We start from the raw sequence: 20,124 nt of genomic DNA, 5'->3' as shown, positions 1-20,124 counted from the left end.
GCTCTTTTCAGGTAAACTTGCAGCTTTGGGGCAAGAAATTCAGACCCTGGGTCTGTGTTGGAGCAGATGGGAGTGTCTGGCTCAACAAGACAGGGTGCTGGAGTCCTGAGCTGGCAGGGAAAACAGGAATAGAAGTAGTCTTGGTACATTAGGTGGCAGCTCCCAAGGGGGTTTCTGTGATCCAACCCGTCACACCCCTCCCCCCGGTCCCGATTTTTCACACTTGCTATCTGGTCACTCTAGCACCACATTGAACTGAGGCCTTCACTGAGCTATCTACGATGATATGGAGGACCTTTTCCTGAGTTGATACAGTTAATTTAGAATGCTGTAAGATGTATGAGTGGTTTAAACTTTTCACTCAAATGTACATTGCTTTGCATATAACAACACTGAATTTCATTTGCCATTGTGTTGCCTATTCACCTGGCTTGGTTAGGTCTCTCTGAAGTGCCTCACAGGCCTCTCTGGACTTGATTAACCTAAATAACTTTATAGACTAATAGAAATGTAGGGTTGGAAGGGACCTTGAGAGGTTATCAAAAGTCCAACCTCCTGCGCTAAGGTAAGAACAAATAAACCTAGATCTGACAGGTGTTTATCCAACCTGTTTTTATAAACATCCAATGTTGGGGATACCACAACCTCCCTTGGATGCCTATTTCAGAATATAACTACCCTTTTAGTTAGAAACTTTTCCCTATTATCTAACCTAAATCTCCCTTCCTCCATCTTAAGCCCATTACTTCTTGTCCTACCTTCAGTCGACATGGAGAACAACTGATCACTGTCCTCTTTATAACAGCCCTTAATCTATTTGAAGACTGTTATCAGGTCCCTCCTCAGTTTTCTTTTCTCAAAACTAAACGTGCCCAGTTTTTTTAACCTTTCCTCATAGATCAGGTTTTCTAAATCTTTTATCGTTTTTGTTGCTACCCGCTGGATTCCCTCCAATTTATCCACACCTTTCCTAAAGTGTCGTGCCCAGACTTGGACACAATACTTCAGCAAAGGCCTTACCAGTGCTGAGTAAAGCAGGACAATTAGCACCCAGGTCTTCCATACAACACTACAATTAATACACCCCAGAATATTTGCCTTTTTCGCAACAGCATCACATTGTTGACTCATATTCAATTTGTAATAAACTATAACCCCTAGATCCTTTTTAGGAATTCTACCACCTAGCCAGTTATTCCCCATTTTGTAGTTGTGCATTTGATTCTTTCCTTCGTAAACGTAGTACTTTGCACTTGTCTTTACTGATTTTTATCTTCTTGTTTTCAGACTAATTCTCTATTTTGTGAAGGTCCTTTGTGTCTTCTACAAATTTTACTACTTCATTATTCATCTCATTCCAGATAATTCAATATATTTAACAACACACCTGACCTCGTAAAGAACCGCTAGGCTCCCTGCTGTTAACCTTTTGCCACAATGAAAATTTACCATTTATTCCTACTCTTTGTTTCCTATCTCTTAGCCAGTTTTTGATCTATGACAATAATTTGCCTCTCACCGCATAATGACTTAGCTTCTTTAATAGCCTTTTGTAAGGTACCTTATCAAAGGCCTTTTGAAAGTCTAAATAACCTGTCAACCAGTTCTCTTTTATCCTGCTAAGCCACTTAATACATGAGCTCCTTCAGAATTCTTGGATATACACCATCTGGACTGGATGACTTTCTGGTTTTTAAATCATTGATTTATTTCAGTACATCTCTTTCTGTCATCACCAATCTCTGAAAGTACCTCACCTTTATTAACTTAGAATAGGTCAGGGATAGATGTCTCCCAAGCACTCTCTGTAGTGAAGATTGATGCAAAGAAATTATTAAGCTTCTCAGCAACTTTAAGTTTTACACAAAGATTACTCAGAAATTCCCCACTTCCCACCAACAGAGAACAGTCACTTAAATACTGTATCACTACAGCAATACGTGTGTGTAGTGAATTGAATGACTTCAGAAAATTCAAATAAAGAGATTTACTTGACAGCCCCATCAAAGGGATAATGAAGAGCTGATGTGTCCATTTCTAGAATTTGAAAACATTTCTTGTTATTAAAGCTCTACAAAAGGAAAAGATCTGCTTCAGGAATTCGGATCACTGTATGAATGCATACTGATGGAGCTAGTGAAAGGGCATACACACTGCAGAAGGAGGTGATGAGAGTATTTATTCTGCCAGAGGTAGCAAGAAGCATTCATACTGCTAGATCAGTGGCTCTGAAACTGGGGCCACCGCTTGTGTGGGGAAACCCCTGGCGGGCCGGGCTGATTTGTTTACCTGCTGGGTCCGCAGGTTCGGCCGATTGCGGCTCCCACTGGCCGCGGCTCGCCGCTTCAGGCCAATGGGGGCTGCGGGAAGTGGCGGCCAGCAAATCCCTTGTCCCGTGCCGCTTCCCGCAGCCCCCATTGGCCTGGAGCAGCGAACCGCAGAATCTGCAGATCTGGCAGGTTAAGAAACTGGCCCGGCCCGCCAGGGGCTTTCCCTACACAAGCGGCGGCCCCAGTTTGAGAACCACTGTGCTAGATATTACACTGTGGCAGAGGAAATTCAGACTGTTCACTGGCTTGGAGTGGACAGTCATACTTTTAAAGATTGTTTGAGGACAAGGTGGGTATTCATAATTCTGAAATGGTGATGGGGTAGCCATACTGTCTGAGCTGGGGATGAAGGGGTACAGTGCAATACTGGGGCTTTGAGTGCAAGACTCCATCAACCCACTCCACACCAGTGAGCCCAAAGCTAGTCAGAACAGGCCTTAGAGTGTGTCATTAAGGCAGTGTTCGTGGTGAACATTTAGAGCTACTATTCAGGGTGGACATAGGAGTTATATGGTAAGGAGTCTGTATAAACAGGACATAAAAACAGTATTGCATTCACCCTGACCACAGAGTTCTGTGTATCTGTAATCTCTACATGGGCAGGGAGCATGGCCCCATCACTTGGAAAATCTGATTCAGTGCATATTTAGGTGGCCTATGCTGTTGGTGCTTTTATAGAACCCTGCCTGTAGTTCAGAGCAGATCTTCCCAGCTGAATACCTTGGGGAAGTTTGTCAGTATAAATGCTACTGTCTTCCCATGGGAATGCATCAGCTAGTGTGAAAAAAGCCAGATATTTATCAACCTTGATATAAACAGCTAATCTTTTATTAACTCTCACTAAATTCTTAGTTCTGCATGTTCTCCAAGTTCCCTATGATATCTTTTGGCAATTAATTTCGATGAAAAGGGAACACTGGCCAGGAGTGAGGAGGTGCGGCTGCAGGAACTCGAGTTCATTGCTGCTGGACTGAAGGATGCATATAGAGTTCATGTCCTGAGGGAAATGCTGAGGGAATTCTCAGGTAAGTTAATGATAATGCAACAGGGGTTCTCTGGGTTTTCCTATCTGCAACCTCAAAATCACCTATGTTTTTCCCATTCCTAAATCCACATGCCAGATTCCTCTGGGCTCTTCCAGCTAGAGGTACTAGAAGTGCTATAATATATAGACATCAATAGTTATTACATAGTCCTGTCCTGAGTTCAGGGGACTGGACTAGATGACCTCTTGAGGTCCCTTCCAGTCCTACACTTCGATGATTTTATGAACTGTGTAAAGAAGTTTTTCCTTTATCAATTTAAATTTTTTGTCTTTTTAATTCATTGCATTCCCCCTTTTTTCTTGTATTGTCAGACAACATAAATAGGGACTGATTTACAGTCTCTGTAGCATGTGATATTTTATATGCCTTTATCATGTGTCCTCCTATTTGTCCATTCTCTACACTATATAGGACTAGTCTTTCCATGCTTGCAATCATGTTGCCACTTCCTGGACATTTTCCATCTCTTCCCTAACCTTCTTGAGAAGGTGGTATTCATGCTATAAACAGTGAGAAAGGAGTGGAAAGGGAAATAATGCCTCATTTTACATCAGCTAAGCAGAAAAAAAGACAATTTGACTCAATTTAGCACAATGTTAAGATACTAATCAAAGCTCTGAAAAACATTTTGCTACCTTCCTTAATAAGAAAAGAGCCAGAGAAAATCAAATTGGAGAGTCAATGCATTTACTTACTGCATTTCCAGCTTCTGCAGCCAGCCTGGCAGCATATCGGGCAATGAGTCTGTGCTCCTCATCAAGTCTGCTAGGGCTGTCCAAGACACTGCCAAGAGAACAAAAAGTCAACACACCCCCATCAATACACATAGCTTCAGCACAGGACATTACACTGTACATGTCAAAGAAAAGGATGCATTAGTATTTAGAATCAAATTAATCTGAAATGAAAAACCCCTCTCAGAAACCATCTAGACCATGCCCTTCTCTCAATCTCGAACACAGGGCCTAGCACAAGATTGTTCTCTCAGTAGTCTATTCTTCAGGGGTTTGTCCAGCCTAGTGTTAAATATTTCAAACAATACGTTTCCAAAGCTGAAAAAAAAAAACCTATAAAAAGATTGTTAGCAAAAACGATACTGTTTTTCCAAGGATATTTTTAATAGACCCCGATCAAAACGGGTAATTAAACTGAATGGTGAAGGTGGAAAGTCCTGTATTTAAAAGATCTATGTGACAAACGTCAAATCGAGAATGGTTTCCAAAAAGAAAAAATGAGTAAATCATGCTAACCAGAGAAGAATTCGCTCTGTCACTGAAAAAGATAAACTACAATGCAGACATACTGCTGATAGGCCAGCCTGGCAGGAGTGAAATGTACAAGGCATGCAAGGATTCGAGTTTGAGACCTAGAATTTGTCTTTCACTCCATGGCTAACAGAGGTTGAGGATGCTGCAGAGATAGCACTTTTAGGGCTTGACCAGACTCTGCCTAATTTCAGCAGATGTTGGATCAGGGCAATACGGCTGCAGGTGCAGAGGTAAGGACCTCACATCACTCTGTAGAAATATTACTGCAGCTGTCTTGGGAGAAACAGTAAACGAGCTCTGGAGGAAAATGTCTCCAGCAATTCTGATCCACAGTGACAGCACCATGAAACAGTAGGAAAAGTTGGAAGTTGAAGGCTGGAGAAGCAAAAGCAAAAATAGGAACTTTGGTGGTAAACATACAAACGGCCACAATGGGTCAGACTAATGGTCCATCCAGCCCTAATCCAGTTTTCTGACAGTGGCCAGCACCAGATGCTTCAGAGGGAATTAACAGAATGGGGCAATTTTCGCAGGATCCACCCCCTGTCATCCAGTTCCAGAATGTGACAGTCAGAGGCTTAGGGACAACCAGAGCGTGGGGTTGCATCCCTGACCATCTTAGCTAATAGCCGTTAATGGACCTATCCTCCATGAATGTATCTAGTTCTTTTGAACCCAGTTATACTTTTGGCCTTCACAACATCCCCTGGCAACGAGTTCCACAGCTTGACTGTGTTGTGTGAAGAAATACTTCCATTTGTTTCATTTGAACCTGCTGCCTATTCATTTCACTGGGCGACCCCTAGTTCTTGTGTTATGAGAAGGGGTAAATAACACTTCCTTATTCACTTTCTCCACACCAGTCATTATTTTATAGACATCTATCATATCATAGATGCTCCCAGGTGTCTTTTTTTGCAAACTGAACAGTCCCAGTGTTTTTAATCTCTCTTCATATGGAAGCTGTTCAATACCCCTAATCATTTTTGTTGCCCTTCTCTGCAACTTTTCCATTTTTAATATATAATTTTTGAGATGGGGCAACCAAAACTGCACACAGTATTCAAGGTGTGGGCATAATATGGATTTAGATAGTTGCATTATAGTATTTTCTGTCTTATTATCTATCCTTTTCCTAATTGTCCCTAACATTGTTAGCTTTGTTGATTGCCGCTGCACATTAAACAGATGTTTTCAGAGAACTATCCACAATGACTCCAAGATCTGGTTCTTCAGTGGTAACAGCTAATTTAGACCCCATCATTTTTACATGTAATCGGGATTATGTTTTCCAATGTGCATTACTTTGCATTTATCAACATTGAATTTCATTTGCCATTTTGCCGCCCAGCCACCCAGTTTTGTGAAATTCTTTTGTAACTCTTTGCAGTCACCTTTTCACTTAACTATGTTGAGCAAATTTAAGAACATAAGAATGGCCACGCTGGGTCAGACCAAAGGTCCATCTAGCCCAGTATCCTGTCTTCCGACAGTGGCCAATGCCAGGTGCCCCAGAGGGAATGAACAGAACAGGGAATCATCAAGTGATCCATCCCTTGTCGCCCATTCCCAGCTTCTGGTGAACAGAGGCTAGGGAGACCATCCCTGCCCATCCTGGCTAATAGCCATTGATTCTGTATTGTCTGCAAACTTTGCCACCTCATTGTTTACCCCTTTTCCCAGATCATTTATGAATATGTTGAACAGCACTGGTCCCAGAACAGATCCTTGGGGGACCTAGCTATTTACCTCTCTCCACTGTGAAAACTGACTTTCTCTTCCTATCCTTTGTTTCCTGTCTTCTAACCAGTTATTGATCCATGAGAGGACCTTCCCTCTTATGTCATGATTGCTTAGTTTGCTTAAAAGCCTTTAGCCTTTGACTAGGTCTCTCACTTTCTGAAAGTCCAATTACACCCTTGTCCATGTTTTTTGATCCCCTCAACGAATTCTAATAGATTGGTGAGGCATGATTTCCCTTTATAAAATCCCTGTTGGCTCTTCTCCAACAAACCGTGTTCATCTATGTGTCTGATAATTTTGGTGGGTGATCCTCAGGACTAATGGGAAATCTATGGTGGGAAGAGAGCACAACATGGGTCTCAAACTATTTATATTCCAGCAAAGTGCTTATACTAGTCTGGTGAGCCTGGCAGGGCATAACTAATATATAACACACTATAAACTTTAGAAATTGTTTTAAACTAAACAACTTTTAAAATATAATAATATCAAGCTCCCGTGGACAAACAGTAAGTTTTGAATTAATTGAAATTAGTCAATATAAAGACCTGCTATGAGCTCAGACTATGGGCTGCAAAGTTCCCATTACAACAAATCAGAAGTGAGATGCCATGTGAAAGAGCAGGCTTTTCAAGTTAGTGTTAAATTGAAATATTTGCCTTTGTTGCTGGTGTCTGATTCAGTCATTACAGTATGTCTTTTTTCTCCACTATAGTTTGTCTTTAAAATGATAGGTAATAAAATATTTTAATAAGGCTCAATTTTGCGATGTAGCCTAATGCCAGAAGGACTTGCTTCTTGATACTGGATCCACAGATGTAGTGCTGGATGTCAGAAAACATGCAGTGATGTGCACCTATGCATTTGCAATCAAATGCAGGATCAGAATCAAGCCCTAAAAATGAAATGATGGGAAAGAAATAAATGCTAAGTGCCGGCAGGACACTTCTTAAAATATCTGCATTACTTTGTACAATCATTAACTACACCTTAATTTCACAGGCAAATATTCATTTTAATTCAACAGTAGAATTCAAGTTACATACCTCACATTTATTTTAAAATGTGGATTTGTTCAAATTCATTAACTTGGACTCCTCCAGACTTAGGTTGTCAGTCAGAGGAGGGTTTCAGAGGTTATATCTTACACAGCAGGGAAGCGTGAGGAAGCTGAATTAAGGTAATGCTGTAATTTACAGACTGAAAGGCCTGGAAGTAGGTGTAAATAATACCAGTTCAGATATACCTCTGAATTTGGCCTACTGTGTGTCCATAAACAGAATAATTTGAAGATATTCAGTGATCTAGATGCACTGATACTAGAGAAAGAGGGGCCTGTAAGGTAAGGTGAAAATTTAGGAAAGTAGTATTAAGAGATGAGATAAACCATTGTATTGGCCTTGATGATCTTTCCCTGTTTCTATTTCCCACCCACCCCCATAACACTGTATACTCAAAACACATTTTCTGGACCATGGCACATTTTTATTGTGGGTCCACCTTCCCTACCTTGCTTTCTGAATTTGATTTTGAGACCTGTGTGGATTTCATCAGCAATTTAAGCTGTTTGACCCCTTCTTTCTAGTCAGCTCTCTTGCTGCAGGACCTTTCGTTCCCTTCTCCCTTTGTCCATGATTTGGTATCTCTTAACTGTGTCTCACTTCCTGAAACAGTTTCTCTTTATGCTAAAATGTATGAGAAAAAAAATCTTCAAAAATTAATATTGTAATGGAGAAAATCTACAATTTCTTCTTCATTACTGTCAGAAGTCTTATGTGTGCAGAAAGGTACTTGAGTTCGAACTTGCCTCCTTTACCTCAGACTTCCACATGTCAATTAATACAGAACTCAGGCTTCACGCATGGAAACAGAAGGCACAATTCACCATTCAGTGCAATACACATGTACCATATCTAACAATACTGTAGGAATATTATAAAGGGTATTAAACAGCAACCTATGAAATGTCACAGAATCCTATATCCTGCTTCACGAAGTAAAGAAAAATAATTTACTTGTAGTTACTGCTCTGAAGCCAATCTCACAGGATTCTCACTCTTACGACTGTTTCTTCTAACACAAGACCAGCTCAGAATTTTTGGCCTTTGAGGGCAGCAGGAGGAGGGTAACGTGTGAGCCTGAATGAGCCATATTGGCTACCATGCACTACCTGTACAGGCTATTTTCAAAATGGCCCTTTCCAAGAAATGATAAGATACTTAAAGATAAGCAAGTTATGTAATAACATAATTTCCCCTACTTTAAAGACATTGGGCCAAAGTCTCCAGACCGCTCTGACCACTTTGTGTTGCTTACAGAGTGCAAAGTGGACATAAACTCACCAGAGATTCCTAGCAGAGAATTTCTCTTCTGGAGGGGAATGGCATAGAGCGAGCATCAGTCATTCCCCTTTCCCCAGTGGACAGGAGCATGTCAGGGAAGACCAGGGAGTAACAACTGAGCTTCACTATGCCTAATCCTTCACTGGAATAAAGGATTTTACGTCAGCAGCACAGATTAGAGCAGGGTCCTTCTGTTCTAACTTATGCTGGGGCCAGGCAGCCTCAAATCAGGATGCCACAACTGGCTCCCTGAGACCGCTACTCTCCACTGCAGCTTGGACATACCGGAGAAGAAGGGCTGCTGTCTCCACAGGATTCTCACACTTGAATGGTAAGAAGTTTGAGGATGTCCCAAACAAAAAATAGGCTGCAACAGGCAGCAACAGAAAAGACCATCAGAATCAATGAGAAATTTTAGTTGCTAACAGATACCAGAGAGACTCTGACACTGGAATGTGAAAGTAGCAATAAAAATGAGAAAATGACTTTAAATAGAGATATTTGGCTAACAGAACATAAAATCCCCCAAATAAACAAAACTCCTCTGGGGGTGCGGTGGAGAGAGTTGGTTCTCTCCTATTCAGGAAATATGTTCTCAGGAGGCTGGTTCCAATCAATATCACTTTATGGATGCGTGAAGAGAGGTCCGTGTTGCTGCTCTGCGAGGACAGCAAGGGAGATTTCTTTCACACAGGCAGTAGAGTCAACTAAAGCTTGTTAAAAAATTAAAAAATGTTAAGAAATTTCTAAATTTCTAAAATTCTAAAGCTGTTTCCATTTCATGGGGTTCAAGACAGACCCATGTTTCATTTTTTCAACATTTTAATTGATTTTTTATCAATGATTATTGAAATTGGTTTCCCACAAAACCCAATTTTCAATAAATGAAGCATTTTTATAACAGTTTTGATGTTTTTTAAAAATTGATAGAAGGTGGAATGGGGACAGTTGGTCCAAGTATCTCTCTTTTGTGTCCCTTGTGGATTCCTGGGTGTGTCCCAACTAAGAGCTAGCTTTCTTGGAGGGGTTGGAAGTGATCTCCATGACTTGTGTGCACATGGTTTGATTCCAAACCAATTTCAAAGTCCCACACATTATGAGTGGCTTCCAGTCAGAAAATACAATGAATAAGGTTTACATTGTTGTGTCCCAGGGGCATCTCTTGGACCCAGTGAACTCCCTTCCTCTTTTGAAGACACAGCTATAATATCGGGTAATTGGGTGAAATGCAATGGTCTGTGCGACACAGGAGGTCAGACAGGATAAATCTAAAGGCCCCTTCTGTCCTTAAATTCTATGAATCTATAAAAGAAGAGGGAGTGATTATTATTATTATTCACTGAGTGTGTATGAGTCCTGGAATGGCAGGCCACCTCCACCTTTGGCAATGACTTTTTATGGTGCATAGAGAATCCCACCAGTTTATCTCAGGCAGAAGGATGTAACCTGCACATGGGATTCTTGATGTCTGGGAGAGATCAAAAGCATGGCTATCGGAGGTAGAGGCTTCACCGGGGATGTGGAGGAGCACTCTCTACTGATCAACTCTGCCAGACACACTGAGGGCAGAATTTATTTAATTTTTAAAAAACATGTCAATATGCTTTGGAAGGAGCAAAATCCTCCCTCTGAGACCAAGTGTTCCAACATTTTGCAGTGTGGCAGCTATTAGCTACATCTAGAAGTTTCTCAAATCTCATGTATGTGCCTTGAAGTGCAGTCAGTGTGACAGCCCCTCATCACCAGCTCCTTTTCATCTTAAGCTGAAATAACTACACTAATCCTTTGACGGGGGGAGTCAGGAATTCCTTGCTTGTTACATGGTGGACAGTGCTATATGCTGCTGGGTAAACAGGTGTTAGCAGAGAATAGTGACTCAACCTTCAGGGGGAATGACTGACTTCTCTCCATGATTTGGAAAGCTAGAGCTCATCTTTCCCACATATCTGTGGGACAGAAATTGCTAAATGAAAGAATGATGGCATATGGCCTTCTTCCAAAAATCTTAGCCAGTGGGCACGTGTGGACAGGTTGATGCAAAGTCTCCAGGCACACCCTCTAGGGCTCTGCACCTCCTCTTCCTCTCCAGCACAGATTCGCCTCTGTTAATGGATCATTAGGCCCCAAAGTGGGGTGGGGAAGACTTGCAGGCCAGGGAAGCAAAGTGGTAGAAAATGAAGTTATGGTGGAGTGAAGCCACCATGCTTTAGAGCTCTGGGGGAAACCTTTCTAGACCTCTCTCTTTATACAGAATCTAGATTTACAGATATAAAAGGTAAATGCACACAGCCACTAATTGTAAGTGAGAAGAGGGGATCTCTCCAAAGCACTTACCAAACTTCTCACACACTGTTTCGGAAAGATAAAGGACTGGAGTTTTGAGACCATGGCATGTTACATAAGTCACGTGCATGTGTATTTTCAGAATGATTTGAAGGATTCTCGACAGACTTGCCCCAGTTGCATCTGCTGGGGCACATATACCCTTGAGTAGAGCAGTGAATAGGATCTAAAAAAAAATGGTTTAGTCTCCATGGACCACTATGCTGAAATCATTTTAGTGTTTTCCTAGAACTACCATTAAATTGTTTACAGTAACAAAGGTGGCCAGTTTTTAATACATTTTTAGAACTAAGTTCATAATTGAAAAAAAAAAAAAAGAATTCAAGCGAGAGTTGCACAAAACCCTGAGAAAACTCTGAAGACACCAAAAAATATGTTTTTGATTTAAATAAAATTCACCCTGGGATAAAGGGTGAGAAAAGTCCTGCACACCATATAAGCACCATGTAAGCTCTTAATAAGAGGCTTAAGTGGTATGGAGGGCCTTGTGCAGACCTACTGCCATGGGGTGACTTTCACCTCCCTGCTGTAAATCTCCCAAAGAAAACAGCATTATTGTCCCCAAACCCACTCCATGAAAGCTTTCCTAACACTAACCGTGTACCGTTCTGTAGCCGGCTCACATATGTTGCTATCAGTGCATGCTCATCAGCTAAACGATTGGCAGTGTCCAGTCTGAACTGCAACCTAGTAGTAATGAAGGCAAAGAAAGCAAACAAAACATAAAAAATAAATATAAAGCAAATTATTCATGTGTTAACAAAACACAGGTAACAGTAATTAAAATGAACACAGATTGATGAACAGTTAAAAAAATACACGTTTCAACAAGAGTCACATGAAAATGATACCTACTAACAACTGGGTGCTCCCAGATAATTCCCCCCCAGATACCCTATTAATCTGTGGGGTTCCTTCCAACCTGCATGTAGTAGTTTCATTTCTGGAAGGCACACACATATCACAAGGATTTTAAGATAGCAAGTCATTTTAAAATATGTTTTTGCTTCTCAAATTTCCCGTGCCTGTGTAATTTTCTTTCGTTCCTGTATTAGGTATTGAAAACCGGTCTTTCAGCATGACATTCCAATTAAGTCCTACTCTAGACATGTCCAGGAAGGCATTTGTTTTGGAGATATCTTTTAAAACATGACACCTATTGCTTTCAGTGGCAGTGCACTGGATACTCAGAAACCACAATCCACATTTCTCAGACACACAAGCTCTTTCTTCTTTGTAAGGTACAGCTGGTTGCTATATAAATCTGCCGGAAGCATAGCAAGACCTTATAATGAAGAAGCAAAGTGGAATTACCCTCGTAAACCCCTATGGGCAACAAGCAACCTTTCCAATAATGGGTTTGTAACAAGCGAGAGAATTAACATTAAGCACTGTACAGAAAGAACTCCTGAGCAATCTATGTACGCCTGTCTTTTGTGAAACCTGACTACTGTGAGATACTGAAAAGCTTTAATTTTAGATCCCCATTATAGCAGGCCTACAGTTGTAACCACTATGCTGAAGACAGCAAAACAGTTTCCATTATAACCTGTTCCATATGTTCTTACCTTTGTGAAAAATTCAGCAAAAATGGTTGAACTTTTAAATTTGAAATGGACATAGCCCTCATTGAAGACTAGCACTTTTAGTTTTTGGAGAAAAAAAAAAGGTTTTAATTGAAAATATAATGATGTCTGAAAACTGTCCTGATCATGCATGGCAGATTTTTCACTCAGTCTCTAAGTGTATTGCACATGAGTGTGCAACTAAATTAACTGACAAAAACCTTTGTTAATGCAGAGTTAAGTTTGCCCAGTGGTATCGCCTGCCTTTCTGAGTTCAGCAAAACTCAAACCATGGAAAACCAGGAAATGAAGAGTTAAGGTACATGCCAACACAACCTTTGCAGTTGAGGCACTGCTGTGGCTGGCCAAACGTTAAAGGATACTATGTAATTCCTAAACGATTCTTCCTGTCCTGTACAACTTTGGCTTGGTCCACACTGGGGCGGGGGATCGATCTAGGAAACGCAACTTCAGCTACGAGAATAGCGTAGCTGAAGTCGACGTTTCCTAGATCGAACTAAGTTTACTTACTGCGGGTCCACGCGGCGAGCAGGAGTTCCGCAGTCGATGGGGGAGTGCTTCTGGGATCGATTTATCACATCCAGATGAGACGCGATAAATCGATCCCAGAAGATCGATCTCTACCCGCCGAATCAGGCGGGTAGTGTGGACCTAGCCTTTGTTATAGTGGGATGGTGGTAATAGTTGAATAACCCCATTCAGCCATTAGCACTTCAAAGGCAATTCACAGGTAAAAAGTTGCTCCTTGCTGTCTGATGCCCTCTGCTGCTGTGAACACACCACAGGCAGCAGTTTACTAGAAGGTCACATAGTTCCTTGGTTATGTAGGCTAAGCTGTACATACGGCGAGCCAGGCCCCCTGTGCACACAGCAGCCAGGCCTCTCCAACCATACCCTAGCCCACACAGTTCACTGCTGCTCCAGACGCTCCCTTTCCCCTGACCTCAGGTAGAGATCGCTTGTACTTGAACTCTGAATTTCCTAGTTTTCAGAGAGTTAAGTTTAGCAACACTCCACATTCTGGAAGGGCACGAGGCACCAATGGGAAACCGTAACTCTGCGTTAAAGTGTCTGGGCATTTAATTCCTTGGTTTGAAAACAAAATAATTTCTTAGCACACCCATTTACCACAGTGCAGCTCTCTTCCTCCACTGCCTCTGGCCCCTGGTCAATGATTGCCCTGGCCACAGAATGTGTTGGCTGTATGCTAATCCTTTCACTGCCTCTGCATCATCTCATCAGCTCCCATCTCTCTGTCCTTCCCCAAACACCCTCCCCATGGACGGCGCGTGACTCCTGCATTTGGGGAGGCTGGGCATAAGCACTGGAGGCTCCCAAGAAGTGCATGGGGGCACCGGCACTGGACCGTGGCTCCACTCCCCTGCTTTGCCCTGAGGCCTGCCCCCGCTCGGCCTTCTCCCCCAAGGCCCCGCCCATGTTCCACTCCACCGCAGGCTCCGCTCCTGCTCAGCCCCCCTGCCCGCCACACGCTCCTTTCTCCTCCTTCCCCAAGGCCCCCCTCCTGCTGCTCATTCCTCTGCACCCCTGTGGATGGGGGGGGCCTCAGGGGACGGGGTGGAAAGGCACAAGCAGCGGGGCCTCAGGGGAAGAGGCGGAGCGGGGACAGGAAGAGGAACAGTGTGGGTGGGGCCACAGGGGAAGAGGACAAGCAGGAGTGGGGCCTCAGGGTGGGGTTATGGCCCGGGTGCCCTATCAGCAGCAGTGCTCTGAAGGTGGAGGGCCAGCATGCCACCAGAGGGAGGTGCGCCGCATCCTGTTTGGGGAGGCTGAGCCTCCCCTGACCTCTTATACCTGCCACCCATAATCCTCCCCATGAAGAGGCAGGCGTCAGCATGGGATGCGCAGGTGAAGGAGCTGGAGAGCGAAGGCAGGATTAGTGCAGGGACGAGCATGGAGTCAGTGGGGACATGAGAGTAAGGATGGACCGGTGGTTAGGAGCCAGGAGACCTGGGTTCAATTTCTTGCTCTGCAACAAACTCGCTGTGTTATCTAAGGCAAGTCACTTATGTCTTGTCTACCCAGGCAAGTTAATTCAGATTGAGGTAGGGTGTGAATTTAAAGTGGAATAGTTCTTCCTGAATAGCTCTCTGTGTGAATACTTCTGTTCCAGAGTAAATGCCTTATTCTGAATTAGCTTAATCCACAAAGTGGATTAACAGTTAATCAGGAACCTCAAGTCTCTCTGTGTCTCATTTTCCCTTTTGTAAAAAAGGGGCTAATAGCATTTCCCTACCTCACAGGGATGTTGTGAGGATAAATGCATTAAACATTGCAAGGACTCAGATACTACAGTGATAGGGGCCATGAAAGTACATATTACTCATTGACTGATTTGGAGGGAACAGAGCTGAAGCCCCTCCAACACCCCCACTGCACAGATCTGACCCTCACCTTTCCACCTACTCTTTCCTGCACTGGTCCAACACTCCCCTTTCCTGCTCCAATGCCCGTATCCTCCTCCACCCCCACAACTGCAGGGGACTGGACTAGATGGACTATCGAGGTCCCTCCCAGTCCTACATTTCTATGATTCTATCTCTTGCCCTTTCAGAATATCAAGTTCAGCAAAACTCAAATGTCTGAAAACCAGGAAATACAGAATTAAGGTACATATCCAAGCAATGTTAACTTCCCCCCCCCCGGAACTGGCAATAGTCACTGGAATTATCTGCATGCACTTCAGCTGAATTCGCTGTTAGGTGCAACTGTATTGAATGGAGGAATTAGTTGGAGCAGCTTGGCAGTACTCTGATTGTGAGAATGGTCCAAAATTCAGGTGAAAAAAATCAGTAAAAACCAAGTAACAGCTTTTGTAAAACCTGGGAAGTTTTCAGTAAAAAAAATAAATAAAAAGATATTAAAAGCAGAAAATGAAGGGCCTTAGACATACGGTACAAACACACTTAGTGTGCAGCATGCTGAAACACTGTAGATTTACAGCTTAGCTTGCTGCTCAGTAAATGTTTGTGTGGCATATAGGGCATGTGTAGGTAGCTCCTGTCCAGTACAGTGCAACGGCTGAGAGTTATGAGCAAACAGGGCAGAGTTAAGGTTGTGTGGGCGTGTACTATAAGAAACAGTTATTAACCTTTCAATAACTGTTGTTCTTCGAGATGTTTTGCACATGTCCATTCCACTGTAGGTGATCGTGCTCGCCAGTGCACATTTGTCAGAGAGATTTTCCCTCGGCGGTAGCCATTGGGGCAGCTAGAGCGCCTTGTGGTACCTTGAGCACAGAGCGCAGGCATAAAGGTGGAGTCACCCTTGCCCCCCTCAGTTCCTTCTCACTGCAAGACTCTGACAGAGAGGGGAAGGAGGGCAGGTCATGGAATGGGTATGTGCAACACATCTCAAAGAACAGTTACGGAAAGGTCAATAACTGTTTCTTCCTCTTTAAGTGATTGCAGGTGTCCATTCCACTATCGGTGACTCACAAGCAGTCCCAATTGGAGGTGGGTTCGGAATCTGTTTGAACAAGGACTGGAGGACCACTTGTCCAAATTTAGTATCGTCTCTAGATTGTTGAGAGATAGTGTAGCGAGAGGCAAATCATAGAATCATAGGACTGGAAGGGATCTTGAGAGGTCATCTAGTCCAGTCCCCTGCACTCATGGTAGGACTAAGTATTATCTAGACCATTCCTGACAGGTGTTTGTCCAACCTGCTCTTAAAAATCTCCAATGAAAGAGATTCCAGAACCTCCCTAGACAATTTTATTCCAGTGCTTAACCATCCTGACAGGTAGGAAGTTTTTCCTAATGTCCAACCTAAACCTCCCTTGCGGCAATTTAAGCCCATTGCTTCTTGTCCTATCCTCAGAGGTTAAGAAAAACAATTTTTCTCCCTCCTCCTTGTAACAACCTTTTACGTACTTGAAAACTGTTATCATGTCTCCTCTTAGTCTTCTCTTTTCCAGAGTAAACAAACCCAATTTTTTCAATCTTCCCTTATAGGTCATGTTTTCTAGACCTTTAATCATTCTTATTGCTCTTCTCTGGACTCTCTCCAATTTGTCCACATCTTTCCTGAAACGTGATGCCTAGTTGAGGCCTAAACTCTGCATTCTGGAGGGGCCTGAGACACCACCTGGCAACCATAATGCTGTGTTAACAAATTTTTTGTCAGTAAATTCACTGATTTTTTTTAATGGAAAAAGAAATGTTGTTGGTAGAATTTAGTGGTCATTTAGGCACCAGTAGTTATCATGTAGGTGTAGAACTGAGATGCTGCTGTAGCCAAGTAAGTATAATACTTAGCTCTTACACAATGCTTTTCCATCAATAGATCTCAAAGAAATTTACTGAGGGAAACATCATACAAATTTTACAGATAGGGAAACTGAGGCAGAGAGGTGAAGTGATTTGCTCAAGGGCACCCAGCAGGCCAGTGGCAGAACCAAGCACAGGGTTTATGTTGTTGAGTTCCAGTCCACTGTTCTCTGTACTCAGACAGAAGGTTGTTATGTTATTCTTAAGTGCGCCCCCCCCCCCCCCGTACTCTTTATTACAGTGTAATGGGGATGATGGTCATGCTTGGAAATGTTTGGTATGTAATTGCTAACAGGGCTGTTGAAAGGAATCTCATACATGGTCTACCTCCTCAAAAAAAACCTGACATTTTCATTACATGGTGGTTACAGTCACTTTTATCATGTGAGTGAAGACCGGTGTGTCTATCTTCTTCTGTAACGCCCTCTCCCTCACCATGCTCTGCCACATATAGCCCCGCGCCCCATTTCTACCTCATCTTTCCCTTCCCATCCTATTAAGCAATTTGCACTTCAGAAATCAAGGGTGTGGGGAAACAAGGTTTGCTTGAATCTGTGAACTTTAAGAAAAGCGGTTTTCTCCGAGGGCTGTGTCCTAGTCACCTCTTGCTCAAATGATCCCATGTTTGAATCACTAGCCCTTTCCTGTACATTTTGAGGTGCAGCAAATTTCAAGCCAAGTTGAGTAATTATGTGGATTTTAGAGCACTTAGTAAAATTGTCCTTTAAACAGAAAGTCATCTCAATCTTAATTATAGCAGAGCTGGTCCTCCTCTATAATATTGTATGAAATTAATCATCAGCAACCGCTTTGCTATATTCAGATTCCCAGCACAGGATAATCCTGAAAGCATAGCAGGCTCTGAGAGGTATGAAGTGGCCCATTCATCTCAATGTGATGTTCTCAGATGAATGAGAACACCTTATGGAGATGAATGCAGCCTGAAGTAATAGCTCTGAGATGTATGAACTGCTCCATTCATTTCAGTGCGCATTCTCACCCTCCCTTGACAGTACCAGTACTTGAGAGACTGGGTGAGCATCATGCATGACCATTCTCAACTCCTCAGCCCAGTGTCAGCAGTGTGTTCTTGGTGCATGCTCTCAGCATGCCTGTTCTCAGCTCCCCATCCAGAGTGGTAGGGCTTTCCCAGATGCCAGCTTTCATGGGAGGCCAGGGAGAGGGGTTCAGGCCCACTCTGACTAACAGAGCCCCCAAGATCCAAGCTCACATTGGGGCAGGGAAAGGGACCCCCAGATCCCAGCACATAAATGGGAGGGGAGGAATGTGGGGTTGACAGGCACAGGGTACTAATCTCTCCCACTTGCCCTCTCCCCACCTTCATGTCACCACTCTCAGTGTACCATCCTTTCCCTCCTATTTTCAGCTTTCTTCCAAAGGTTGGGTTTGAATTTACAGTGCTTGGTTGCTTCTCAGGTTCAATAGCCATAGCATGGCTCCTTGAGCCACACAGGTCCTGAGAGTTGTAGCTGGCTACCAACCCTCTTGGGCATTCTGTCTGCAAACACACAGTATAATCTGTTTGGTGCCAGAGTATTAGGCCTTGTCTACATTGCAGAGATTTTTCGCAAAAAGGCAGCTTTTGGCAATGAAACAATGGAGGTGTACACACTACAATGCTACTTTTGGCAACAAAACTCTTCAGTTTCTGTGACAAAATAAAACCACCTCGATGAGAGACATAGGGCTCTTTATGCAAAATTTTTGTCGCCAAAATACCAGTGTAGACACCGTGCTTGATTTTATTGCTTTAATTGGCCTCCAGAAAGTGTCCCCCCATGCCCATCCTGACCGCCATGGTCAACAGTTCCAACTCCGCTGCTCCGCAGCCAGAAAAGCAACTGTCCACCCCTCCCCGTTTAAAGCCCCGGGAATTTTTGAAATTCCACTTCCTGTTTGCTCGGGCATCGAGAGCTCACATCGCATCTTCCCAGACGACAATGGTGGCTCCGCACAGCAAACGCTCTCCCGCTTGGACCAATGCGGAGCTGCTGAATCTGCTCACTATTCGGGGCAAGAAGGCTGTGCAGTCTCAGCTGCACTCCAGTGGTAGGAATTTTGATACCTATGGACAGATTTCTTGAAGGTTGTGCAGAAAGGGCTATGATCAGGACATGCTGCAATGCAGATCGAAGATCAAGGAGCTGAGGCATGCGTACCATAAGGTAAGGTAAGCAAACTGTCACTTCAGTGCTGCGCCACAGACCTGCCATTTTTATAAGGAGTTGGATGCTATCCTTGGCGGTGACCCCACATCCATCTCCAAGTGCCCTGTGAATACTTCGGCTGGGCTGGAGCTGGCAGAAAGTGGACCTAACACAGAGGAAGAAGTCATCGATGAAGAAGTGGAGGTAAATAAAGATGTGGAGCCCATGGCGGGGTTGCCAATGGTGTGTCCAGCCAGGAGCTCTTCTCCACTCCAGAAGTGTCTATCCAGTCTCGGCAGTTTCACTCTGGCAAGCAAGAAGCAGGAGATGAGACCCCTGGTAAGTTGTTTTGCTTTGTGAAGTGCAGAAGTGGGCTGAGGGCATAGAAATGCACAAGGCTGGCTGTGTTTCTATGTACTGGACATTTTCCTGTGCAGCTAAGCAGTACAGTGGTACAGGATGTTGATGCACACCAAGATTTCATGTGAATCCTCCAGAAAAATCTCTAGGAATCTTTCCTGGAAGTACCTGGCAATCCTCTGCTGAACGTTCCTTGGCAGAGTTGCTTTGTTCCTTCCCCCATGGAAGGAAACTTTCCCATGCCATTCTGCAATCACATGTGCAGGGACCAAAGCGGCATACAGGCAAGCAGCATAGGGACTGGGGTGGAAGCCACAAGGGTGTAGTAGTCCCTGCTTACCCTCAGGAGTGAGCTATCTGCTACAATGACCCTCACCCTCTGGAAAAAGGTGAGAAAATTTAGAATATTGTCCTTAGTTGACTGTACCGCGACCCTTTCATATTGATTTTCTCTCCATGTACAATGACCCCGCCCCAGGGGAAACTCACCATGCTTGGTGTGTTCGCCAGCAAGTGTGCTTGTCAAGTGTCAGCAAAAAAGTGATTGGTATGTTAGCAGAGGTATTTTACTGTACTGTTTCAATGCTGTATGTGTACTTAACAATCATGCTTCTGTGTATTGTTCCTTGTGCTTATGCAGACATAGCCT

At 43.4% G+C, this 20,124-nt stretch overlaps 1 protein-coding gene across 6 annotated transcripts in view; it reads right to left on the bottom strand.

The window, feature by feature from the left end:
• Positions 1–20,124, bottom strand: part of DTNB (dystrobrevin beta) — a 350,654-nt gene that overhangs the window by 106,736 nt on the left and 223,794 nt on the right. For 4 of the 6 annotated variants that reach the window (XM_054022674.1, XM_054022675.1, XM_054022676.1 and 1 more), the window contains 2 exons: positions 11,670–11,759; positions 4,072–4,159 (listed from right to left, as the gene is read on the bottom strand). In XM_054022674.1, the coding sequence (XP_053878649.1) occupies positions 4,072–4,159; positions 11,670–11,759 (178 nt within the window). The remainder of the gene's footprint in view (positions 1–4,071; positions 4,160–11,669; positions 11,760–20,124) is intronic. The other 2 variants (XM_054022678.1, XM_054022679.1) reach the window with 1 other exon arrangement.

The sequence above is a fragment of the Malaclemys terrapin genome, chromosome 3 (genome assembly GCF_027887155.1).
Source record: "Malaclemys terrapin pileata isolate rMalTer1 chromosome 3, rMalTer1.hap1, whole genome shotgun sequence".
Classification (NCBI taxonomy): Eukaryota; Metazoa; Chordata; order Testudines; family Emydidae; genus Malaclemys; species Malaclemys terrapin.
The sequence above is the reverse complement of the archived record's forward strand: the minus strand, read 5'-3'. Positions and strand labels throughout refer to the sequence as shown.